The following is a 12366-nucleotide window of genomic DNA, read 5'->3' on the forward strand; positions in this document are numbered from 1 at the left end:
TTAAAAAAAACAAAGTGTGCTGATTAAATACTGCCCCATAGTGCTTAAAGCACTCTCTGGTGGTTTACAAGTTCATTATGCAGGCTACACATTGTCCCCACCCCGGCAAGCTGGGTACTCATTTTACCAATCTTGGAAGGATGGAAGGCTGAGTGAAACTTGAGCTACATGGGATTGAACCCTGGAGTCGTGACCACAGTTTTGGCTGCAGTACAGCAGTTTAACTATTGCACCACAAGGCTCTCTTAAAAAATTGAAGCACCTGTTAAACTTTCCACTCATAATCAAGAGGATTTTAAATGCTCCACTGTAAATGTGTGCACCAATATTTCTTATTTCATTAATAAATGTGAACAATTTACATGAGAGAACGGCAGAGGGTAAAAAAAAAATCCATGGCATGCTTAGAAAAACCTTTGAAATCTACCTGACTACAGAACTGAAAATGCCTTTACTGTCTTGGCAGATGGCTTTTGCAAGGAGATAGGTAGGGAGACTGCAGCTGAGCTGGTTCTTCTGGACTGTCAAGTGTTGATATCATATCATGCTTTCACTCTGAACCATCTTGCTGGATTGGCTTTGAGGCATAGCGCTGAAGTTGCTGCAGTCTTTTCTGAGGGCAACACTGGGACACTACTGGGGTGTCTCAGGTTTCTATTCACTGCATGAAACAACTGGGAAAAGTCATGTATAGTTTTGGGCTGATGTATCATCAGGATATGGAAAATATATCTCTCTATATCTTGTTTCAATCTCCTGATCTAGAAAATAGTGGAAAGCAGGTTTTGGAGGAAGTTCTGGAGTGGAACAAAGCACACAAACTTAACCTTATTCCAGATCAGATAGGAATATAGTCAAGTAGAAAGGCTGATGATCCGGATGGATATTTGCAACTTGGCCACTGTGTGGAGAGAATGCTGTCTCAAAAGTTTTTCATCCTCAGTAGTGGTAACTGAAATAAAATAAGTTTTTGACCTACCCATATACATATTATACTGGATAAGAGTCTGATTTTGCTAAATTCTTCTCCAGTACAGCAGTGGCTTTCAATTCTTCTTAAAACAGAAACTATACTTAGTTAAATATTTTAGTAAGTAGTTCTATTAACACAACAGCAAGAGTGTTATAATCCTCTCTTATAAATCTTGGGTTTCGTGTTCTTTACATTTTATAGTTTTGTTGAGTATGTAAAATTGTCCAGTTCAGACTTTTAAACATCCTCTGCTCAAAATTATTTTTGTTATTTCAGGGACTCCAAAATATTATCAGGAGAGATGGCAGGCAAACAGCAAGTCTTAGGGGGCCCTTTAAAACTGGCTTTACTGCAGTAATTATTTATTTTGCTAAAGTTCCATTTCATTATGAATGGAATGTTATTTAATCCACTATTTAGATCATGATTTAACTTTAACTAGCCTTAGAAATTCACACTCACCTTCTTTCCTTCTTCTTTCTCACCATCTTTTTTCTTTTCTTTCTCCTTCTCCTTCTCTTTCTTAGCCTTTTCTTCCTTTCCACTGTCCTTTTTGCTCTTTCTCTCATCTTCTTTTCCACTTTCTGTCTTTCCTTTCTCTTTTTCCTTTTCTTTCTTTATGTCCTTATCTGGTTTCATTTTCATCACTTTTAGGGCTCGATGAAAAAACTGTTTCTTCAGAAGCCTTTAAAAAAAATCAAATCATAAATTAACTGTAGACTTCTCTACTAGAGTTAATTTATATGATACAATAGCTTCAGAACCAGCATCTATTCTGTATTAGCTTTTTACAGATTCGCTAAAAAGACTGTGAAATAAATCTTCAACATTATATTTAATGGCATTCTTTAGGATAGATCCTAAGCTTTGTGCCTCTTTGGTTTTCCTTTTGTAAACCGCCTTCAGTATGTGACTAAAAGATATCATAAAACATATAACATATAACACATGAATACAGCAATAGCCTGCCTTCTCAAAAACACAAAATTTTAATAGACTATTAATTTATCCAACTCATTAAAATTTCATAATAGACATTTGCAGATACATAATGGATAACATAGAAAATCAACCTCTTTTTATCAGTGCAGAGTTTGACAATGGGCTCAAACCCCTGGTTAAGCCCGAAGAAATTCTTCATAAAGCACTGATGGCAAAACCCAGCATCTTCAACTTTCTCCTTTAGCCACTGGCATGGGCTGCTGCCCTGGCCTTTAATGCAGGTCATACTCATGGCCATGTGGGGGTTGACCCGTGTGGAAAAATACTTCTCCTTTATTTTAATCTAGAATGTTTTTATACAATTAGTCTTAGCAGGGTTTCTGTTTAATGTTTTACTTTATACTGTTATGGAATTTTACTCTACATTTATGCTGATTTCCTAATTGTAAGCCACCCAGAGTAGTGACCTAGCCACTAGATAGGCAGGTTAAAAACTGAAATAAAATATTTTTTAAAAACAATATCCTTTATGAGCTGTTTCATTTACTTCCAAAAGCCATAAACATCTAATCTGAGCAAGTGACTACAGGAAAGGAAAGATATGGTTTGATTTGCTCCGCTTCGCACCTGAATAAATTGAGTTTTCACAGGTGAAATCACTGTAGCCGGGAGACAACAATTTGCAGGAGGCAGCAGGGAAACAACCAGAAAATTTACTTTGCACAGATCAACAGCAGAAGCTGCTTTAAGGTGTTAACAAGCTGCTAATTGACAGTTTTCTCATCTCTGTTTTTTTAATTGTTCTCCTAAACCAACTACTGTTCCTGAATTAAAACGTTATGGCTTATTTGAAAGAAACTGTTTGGAGATAAAGGCACTCAACTGAAGGAACTGACACCCCCACAAGTGCCTCTTTACATTGGACCAGGCTATCACATTGGGCAGAAAGCAGACAAAAGTGATGCCAAACTATTGGGGGTGCTCATAAGTATTGAGTCTTACCCAGAAAATATTGAGCTAGGAAGATATAAATTGCACAGTGTATCGGCCAATTTGTCTATATCCAACTGTGCAAAAATCAACTAACTTTCATTTTCCAATCCAAAATTGAACATGGCGGCACCTCCAGAAAAAATCAATATGGAAGAACATAGGACCATAATCAAGTTCCTGTTTCTCCAAGGGAAAGGTGCAAAGCAGATCCATGATGAAATGTCACAAACTATGGGTGATAGTGGGTTGTCAATTTTTAAACTGGCCATTTCGGTGTTGAAAGTGAGAAACCCAGTGGAAGGCCTGTTTTTGTCTCTGTGCCTGCAAATGTGAAAGCCATCCATGACATGATCACGGAGGACCACCAAATATGAGGCAAAAGTATTGCTACATATATGAGAATATAATGTGAGAGAGTTGGTGCCATTATCCACAACGACTTGGAAATGAGAAACCTGGCAATAAAGTGGATCCCCAAACTTTGAAAACCAAACATGTGGAGTCATCGGTGGCCGCTTTGGAACATTTTGCAAGAAATGAGTCAGATTTCCTGGGCAAACTGGTAACTGGTGATGAGACATGGATCTACTGTTATGATCCTGTGACAAAGGAACCTTTTAAGGAATGGAGGCACAGTGGTTACCCCAGGCCAAAGAAGTTCCAAGTGCAAAAGTCATTGCAGAAGCAAATGGCAACAGGTTTTTTAGGATAAGAAGGGATTTCTGCTGGTGGACTACCTCCAACAGGTTTTAACCATCAATGCAAATATTACTGTGCTTTATTGACAAATTTGAGGTAAAAGATCAGGGAAAAACGTCAAGGAAAGCTCTCCGCAGGTGTCATCCTGTTGCATGACAATGCTTCATCACACACTGCAGGAGAAACAATGGCAAAACTGACGTCCTTAGGCTTTCAAGTGATGCCCCATCCACCCTATTCTCCTGGCTCCTTCTGACTATCATCTGTTCCCCAAACTCAAAAAACACCTAAAGGGACAACGATTTGGGTGTGTTCTGGAGGCAACTAATGCCGCAAATAAGTGTTTACACCAGCAGTTGGAATAATTTTATTTGCAGGGACTTAAGAAGCTGCAGGACAGATGTTGCAAGTGCATTGACTTTCTGGGGGAATATGTAAACCAGTGTGGCAATTTTTTCTGGAAAAAGTTCAATACTTATCAGAACTCCCTCGTAGAACAAATTTGAACGACTGCTGTTGACAGACCAAAAAAATCTCAATTCAGAAGAGATTATTCCAGGCTTCCTTGCACCAGGTTTTAATCTGAATTTATCTGGGCCCAATGCCTTATGAATTCCATCATAAATGGCTAATGCAGTTACAGCAAGACAGCAGCTGCAGCCACACATAATCACACAAACAAAACCTTTCAGCAGTGTGCTGTAATTTTGCTATATGTATCCTTAAGAACATTGCAGGATGTTTGGATACAAATAAAATTCTACTGTGTCAGACTTGCTTCCCTAAGGAGATGCTCTAAAGGCAAAAACAAGCCAGAAACTGACTCAGTGACTACTTCTATTACAATAACATCTTCTGATTTGCTAGCCATAACATAATTAGAAGGCATTTGATACATCCTGTTTTTACCAGGCATTATTCAGTAGTTAAGCCTAAATAGGAACCAGAATGGGTAAGATGGGTGGAGTCACATATACCACCTCCAGTCCCAATGTTTTGGATTCCCTATTTGCACATCTGTGCAATCATGAACCTTGACTGTGCAGAAGCTTCTTGTGATGACACAGACACAAGAATATCTCCCATTCAGACCTCCCTGCTTAGCATAGGGAAGCTAGGGATTAAAAGGCCACGGCTGTACACAACAATATGTTAGAAGTGGGAACTGCACATAGGCTCCAAATCTCTTACACATATTCCTGCTAAGTTGCAATGCTTGATCCAAACACATCCTTCCACAAACAGAAATACACCCCCCCCCAAGTCTTGGAAGAGTCAGATCCAATAGACTTCCACTGTAGGATGGATTGTGGCAAAGGATTTTATTATTATTATTATTATTTTTGCTGACAGCCTACCCCGCATGATTCCCCTGAAGTCACTTTTCAATAGGTTGGGAATCAATCAGAGCAGCATGTGAAGTAGTCAGAGACTGTAGTCAAGAGTGAGAAATTAACAAAAATCATTTCCATTCTTCCAGCAGAGAATCATGTCGACAGCCATTTACCCAAAGGACGTCTGGATGGCAGAGAACAGCAGCATTCATAATGTCTACAGTAACTTTAAAAGTCCAAGCTCTTACCTGTTGCAATAATCAACTACAGATTCTCGGGTTGTAAACAGAGCTTCTTCTCCTTTCTTCGCTTTTGCCCATTTGGAATCCAAAAGACAATCCACAGCTTTCGAGGCTGAAGAAAAACAGAGGTGGGGAAAGAAGCAACTATCAAAAAAGTGCTTAAACAGAGAAATGCACTCATCCTTGGATGCTACTCAAGCCAATGGCAGAATTGGATCAGCAATCTATGTTTATGAAGAGACAGTGCCTGCTGGAAGAACTGGGGTCAGGATGACATTCTGGCATGAAACAGTGCCAGCTATTCTCTATGAAAGGTGCTTACTTTTTTCTTCCTAAGCTTTGACTTAACGGGAAGTATAGAGAGGTATGTGAGAGAAGCTCATGGAATTTACCATGGTATGTGAGGGAAGCTGATGGGAATCTAACTTTCCGTGTCTAAATCACACTGGCCATGTGACCATGGAAAGATTGTCTTCAGACAAACGCTGGCTCTATGGCTTGAAGAGCGGGATGAGCGCCACCCCCTAGAGTCGGACACGACTGGACAAAAATTGTCAAGGGGAACCTTGCTGTGTAGACCAAGTTCATAGGACTATACCCAAGCAAGCAACAGGATGATACCTTGCTTGGGTATGGCCCTATGAACTTGTGTAGCATTAGAAAATAAATAAAGCATTAGAAAATAAATAAAAATGCCTATGTACTAGAAGCAAATTCTAGGGATTCAGGAAACCAAACATTTGGAGATTTCCTAGCTTTGCTAATGTACATATTCATGAAAATAACACAAGACACCATCCCATCAATGCAAGTTTTACATCAGAACTGCCCAAAAATGTTTCTAGCGAATGAATATAAAACTGTAAGATGCTACTGTTTCCCCCCATATACATTTTAAACATTATTTTTATTGTCATTTTATCATAATTTTCAGAAATACGGCAGCACTGTCTTGCTTCTGTTTACTCAGAAGCAAATCTCATAACAGTTGAAGTTACCCTTTCGTAAATGTGTCCCCAGAGCTCAACTACAAAGCTAGGGAAATGCAGCTTATCAGATGCTGTAGTTATTGTCTTCTTTCTCTCCAAAACTTATAGAATCCAATACTGGTAGGCATTTTAGGGGCAGGGCCCAAAGACACTGAGCAGAAAAACAACAGTGCAACAGTAGTGCCATGCTCAGCCATGGAGGGGAGTGCCTTTGTCTGTGCTACTCCAGCCAAGTGACGATAGCAGAAGAAAACAGAGCTGCCCAAAGCACACAGAAGGTAGCTGTCAGTGGTCACACACTATCACTCTTGCTGCTCATGCCCACCCAAACTAGTAACATTGTGCAAGCAGGGACAGCAGAAGTGGAGGTAAACAACAGAGGTGAAGCACCACCTCCTGTGCTACAGAAAGCTGCCTGTGCAAAATGTTAAAAGCAGGTGGAACAGGTGCTCCAGAGTAAACAAAATGGTGGTGCTCTTCCTTCACCTTCCCACCCACCAATGGCCAGCCTTGGGTATTGTCCAAATTTCTCTTAAGATATTAATGTGGAAATTGAAATTTACTTACGGTATTTCACAGAAATACATTACTACGTGTGTTTCTTTACTGCCATACACAATTTGCTGTCCAAAACTAACATTTTTGATTTTCAAAGCTTAGTTTGATGGTAACCATTAATATTTGGAACTAATTTGCTGAGTACTGTATCAGTAAATAGCCCCTGCTAACACATGAATTTTATTGCTAGGCACATATTTACTGCACTAACAAGACATGGGTGGTCAAGTTTGGAGAGAGGGCTGAGTTAAAAACTTCTCTGTTATCCATGCTTATCACAAAGAGGACATGGATCATCAGCAATTAAGATTACTGTGACTGCTGTAAAAGGAATGTTATGTATATTATATCACTTAAGAGAAATAACTACAAAGCTATCCATATTTGAATAAAAGTAAATACAGTACATGCTACCAAGTTATATTCTGGCAATGTATCTATTACATAGGGCTGTGACCACAGGTTTTTGAGCCAAATTTTAATTTTCTACTTGTTTCTCAGCAAAAGGCAAGGATAAATGTGTGATTTCTACTATTAATGGCCTAAATATCAGAACAGCTGTAAGTGAGGTAACCTCGTTATTTGGATAAAGTATAAACCTTACCAATGAAATAATCAACTCTGTGACCCATCATGTTGGTAGATTTGGTAGGGCAGTTAAAACGCAAGTATTTAGCGACTGCCTTTTCTTCTTTGAATGGCTCACCCACTTCCTTTAAGAAAAATAGAGAACAAATGAATTTTAAACTCAAAATTGTTTCATGAATAATTTCTACAGATGGTTAGACACATGAAACATAATGTATGCATACAACCAATCCACTGCACTATTGTGAAGCAAATATTCCAGGTGATCAAGAGGTGTTCCAAGAATGGGACAAAGGTAAGGTAAGTATAACTCGTAGGCATTACAATTGGCAGTTTAGTACTAAAAAAATTCATTCCAAAGCACAGTGTCATGTTAGAAGACATCAGACCTCTTTCTTCTCTCCTCCCCACCTAGAAATCCTTAATGCACATCAAATCTGGGACATCATAGGTGTTAGTTCACAAGAATATATTCATCATTTGATGGTTTCTATCATGTGATGATTTGCATGTATGAGTAAGCCATCAAAGACCAAACACCAAAACACAACTTTTCATCACACCTCAAGCACAATATTCTAATTCAAAGGTTAGGCTCACTGTCTTTTAGTACTGAGTACTAAGAAAATAACTATTATTTGTGTAAACTGCCCCATATAGTCATCAACTCTTTAATATCAGAATTAAATCTTAATTCACAAAGACTGCCAAGCCTCAAAAAAGTATAGAAAAATAATGATAAAGATTACAAAAATTCCTGAAATTGCTTGACTGCACTGTACGTTTTCATAAGAAAAAAACTATATTCTGATGAAATAGTTCCTTGTTTGAAATATTCTTGCCTTGGAATTCAGAAGTTAAAATTGGGAGACCAAATGGATTCTCATTAGTGGGCTGTTATTGGTGAGCCAGTTAGTGACAAATATATAAATCCAGCTACTTTAAAATGTTTTCATCATCAACACCTCAATGTTTTAGCTGTCACTGCTAAATAATAATAAACTCATTATTATGTCTTTATTTGGCTGCATTATCTGATTTTTACTGAATACTTTATCACTGATTATAGGTGTTTAAGCTTTTTATTGGTTACTGTCATTTTAGACAGATTGTGTACGCTGCTTAGGATGCTATACTTCAGTAGTATTATACTCCTTAAATGCCAAAGATATAGTAAAAGAAAGGAAAGGGGACTGAAGAATGTTACCTCTATTTAGAAATATGATTAAAGTTATCTCAAAGTTCAATACGTTTCACACAGAAACAGAATAGTCGAGTAACCAGAAGGTATAGCAAAGACGTTTTAAAAAGTACGCAGGCTAAGAAACAAACTAAAATTATGGTTCTAAGCAATTTCTGCTTGAACAGCAGATTATTACAAGAAAACTCCTGTTACAGGAACATAATGTCCTCCACCTGCCACATGAAAGAAGAATCATGTTAAGCCTGTGAAACAAGTTTATTGATGGTAATTGGCTTCTTCCGTCTCCTTGCAAACTAATAGGTGAATATAAGAGGAATCCTGCAAATATACTGAATCTCAATTACACAACCTCTAGAAATTATTATTGATTAGTTTAAAAAATAACAATTTTCAAAGCCACAGTTCCACAAGATGTCTGCTATCCATTCAATCTCTGAGTAAAGAATTGTTTTTCAACTGGTTAGTTGGCACAGAATGGAACAAACTGTACACAATAATTTAGTTAATGCCAAAGAGATTTTTTAAAAAGCATGAACAATATACAGTGCGTCAAACAACCATAACTCACAAGCTACTTCTGATTTCATTATTCTATTGAAACAGATTTTTAAAGAAAACCATCCCCCTAAATCCAAGCACAGTGGCTAGTAGATCAATAGAGAAGAAGAGAATTTATGTCCAAATAACCCTTTCATGTTACCTTTATTGTAATACTGTTTGAAATATCAAATACACATGACACCTTACCACTAAATGTGTTTTTAAAAGGACAGGTCTTATCTCAAATAGTTCATACTCTAAATTTGACAGACAGCAAAAAAGCAAAGGGAGAATAGGAAAATGGAGTGGAGCATTCAAGGAAAATAATATGTACATCTTTAGTTACTCATACTAGTGCTCATTCAGATGACAAACCTGGAAAATACTACATCAGTGAGGGTTTACATGACTGAGTGGTGTTAAATATCAGTTAAGAATTTAGTCTAAGAAATAGGATGGAGCATTTCTTTCACACATTCCCATCCTCCGCTCTATAGGGATCTTTTATATATGGAATAACACTCCATCATGTGAGCTGTCCCTGCAAATTTAAGTAGATTTGCCACCCCAGAGAGAGGCAGGCCTTCGTTTTAATAGGAGGTACAATCAAATCATGTTAAAATAAATTAAAACAGAAACAGAAGTTATGCCCAACAATAACTTCACAATGGGAGATAAACAATTAGAAAGTAAAACCATGTATTTTCTAGGCTCCCACTCCATTAGTAAAATAAAGTGACCAGAATCTTAGTGGTTATTTGCTCAAGGCTTGTGTATCGTGCTATGCGGTTAACTGACAAAATCCCACGGCATATCCTGATTGCAGAATCAGGCATGTACCATCCACACACCTCAGATGAGCCCTGGCACCTATTCAATTAGCCATGGCAAGTTATGCAAACCTTATGCCAACAATGATAGGATTTTAACCAGCGCATACATTTTAAAAGCAAATAAAGAAACTTATTTCACGTGTCTTCAAAGGAAACACCAAGAGCATTTCCTCTTTTTCTGATTAATAGAAAACAAAGCAATAAATCATCAAACTAAGCCAAGAATTATTCAACTTAAACAACACTGCAATTGTAAGACTAAATGGCAAGAGTTGGTGAGCCATCACAATATTAAGTATAAAACAAAGCTCCAGTCATGCACCTAGACTTTACTCCTAGCCCTAACTAAAGTGGTGAGCAAGGAATTAAAGGAAGTATTTCCTATTGCAAGCATTTATAATAAACAAATAATATTCAGAGTTAGAGTACCATCACTAGTTTGATGTGACAACAGCTATGACATTCACAATGATACCAAAAGCAACTGGCACATTAAATTGGAAACACTCTCCATATGACCCACAACTAACAAATGCTCCAACTCAGACCTGCAGTCATGTACAAACATTAAGACATGAGGGAAATGCTCTGGAATACACATTCATAAACAATATTCTCCACAGGACTGAACATTATAAATAAATAATAAACCAAAATAAAACCCAAATAAAAAAACACCTCGTCCCAAATTACTAACCAGGTCATTTCCACACAGATCAGGAGGAAGCTGTGGACAGAATGGAGGAATGTCTTCTGGACTGCCATCTTCATATTCCCACATGAAGCCTTTGCACAAAAACGAAGCAGTGGGAGAGACACTTAAACCTTACTCTCTACCAAACAGGGATTTGCTCTTAATGCTGTAGAACAGAGACTAGTAGAAGCCTCAAGGAAGGAGTGGAAGACTGTAGCTTTCGTGTGAGAGGCAGTACTGGTAAGGAAGTATTATGTAAATGAAGAAGCAATGTTGTCACATCTTGAAATTCTTACACATTCATTTCGGTATGCTAACATCCTTTTTTGCTAGAAGGCTGCTCAGAAATAGTGCAACAGGAGCATATAGTTAAAACAGTAGCTATTTCTGTTAATCAAGAAAGTTTTAAAGGCTTAAAATACATTTGCTTTCAAGATATCTGAAACATGTGATTATGTTTGTGTATTAGGGGTTGGGCAGCTTGCTGTGTGCAAATGATCATACTGAAAGTAGTATAGGTAATTATCAACTTATACTAGACCAAGGAGGGTAATATGTAGCCTACAAGCAGCTTGAAATCCAGCTGCCTGGTTTTGCAACCCACAGAAATAGTTCACTACAAAACAAAACAAAACCCATATCATTCTAATTAACAGGATAAAATCATCTTGTCTACTGCAGCGGTTTCTCCTTTGTTCTGATACGTTGTCTGATACCCATATACTAGAAGGGAGGTCAAACGTGTATATTTGCCTATCACTGTTACAGCAGTTCAAGATTAGTTTGACTGAAATGTCTCCATCTTATGGAATTCTGGGATTTGCAGTTTGGTTGACTACTTAAGATCCTATGACAAAAAGCTCTAATGCATCCCTCTGAACAATGTAGAGATAAGCATACATGTTGCTTATAATATATTGCATCATTACACACTGCTTAATATATATTGTGTAAGGACTGGGTGGTTTTGCAACTATATGATGAGAAAGAAAATTAGATTAAATAACATTATTTCCAATAATATTTCTCTCTTTTCAAATTACAGTCTCCTTCCTTCCTTTATTTATTTATTTATTTATTTATTGGACTTATATACCGCCCCATAGCGCTACAAGCACTCTCCGGGCGGTTTACAATTTTAATTATAAAGGCTACACATTGCCCCCCCAGCAAGCTGGGTACTCATTTTACCGACCTCGGAAGGATGGAAGGCTGAGTCAACCTTGAGCCGGCTACCTGGGATTTGAACCCCAGGTCGTGAGCACAGTTTTAGCTGCAGTACAGCGTTTTAACCACTGCGCCACGAGGCTCTTCCTTCCTTCCTTTTTGTTACACAAGCTCCTTCTCTAATCTTTCTCTACTGTTTCAGGATCATGGCTTGCTGTTCTGTTTAAGATTTTTAAAGAACAATGATACTTAAGTTTTATTATTAATTGTACCATTCGAGGCAAGATTATTATTAATCCTCAGCGTCCCTATCAGCAACACCAATAAAAGTGGGAGTGAGTTGTTTATGGGAATCACAGAATTAGTACAGGTATCTGTAGAGAACTGTCTAACTAAAACCTATGCCCCTAGTTTTCTTATTCAAAGGCTGTTTCCCTCCATATCACATATATGTCCACACTGCCATTAACTGGGCTACTACCGTAGAAGAAATCAGTTGTTGAAAGTAAACTTATTGCAACTATTGAACATACATTGTTAATTTATTTTGCTTTCAAACATACGAGGCTTCACTTTCCTTAAAGAACAGAATTCATGATTTTAAAACATG

At 37.7% G+C, this 12366-nt stretch overlaps 1 protein-coding gene across 2 annotated transcripts in view; it reads right to left on the minus strand.

Annotated features, from left to right (window-relative positions):
* SEC62 (SEC62 preprotein translocation factor) overlaps positions 1 to 12366 on the minus strand; it is a 29732-nt gene that overhangs the window by 12287 nt on the left and 5079 nt on the right. The window contains exons 1-4 of one of the 2 annotated variants that reach the window (XM_020793803.3): positions 10593 to 11308; positions 7335 to 7443; positions 5190 to 5295; positions 1436 to 1658 (exon numbers count right to left, since the gene is read on the minus strand). In XM_020793803.3, coding sequence (XP_020649462.3) covers positions 1436 to 1658; positions 5190 to 5295; positions 7335 to 7443; positions 10593 to 10676 — 522 coding nt within the window. In that variant the 5' untranslated portion in view covers positions 10677 to 11308. Of the gene's footprint in view, positions 1 to 1435; positions 1659 to 5189; positions 5296 to 7334; positions 7444 to 10592; positions 11309 to 12366 lie in introns of those variants that run through there. The other variant, XM_020793804.3, reaches the window with a different exon arrangement.

The sequence above is a fragment of the Pogona vitticeps genome, chromosome 3 (genome assembly GCF_051106095.1).
Source record: "Pogona vitticeps strain Pit_001003342236 chromosome 3, PviZW2.1, whole genome shotgun sequence".
NCBI lineage: Eukaryota > Metazoa > Chordata > Lepidosauria > Squamata > Agamidae > Pogona > Pogona vitticeps.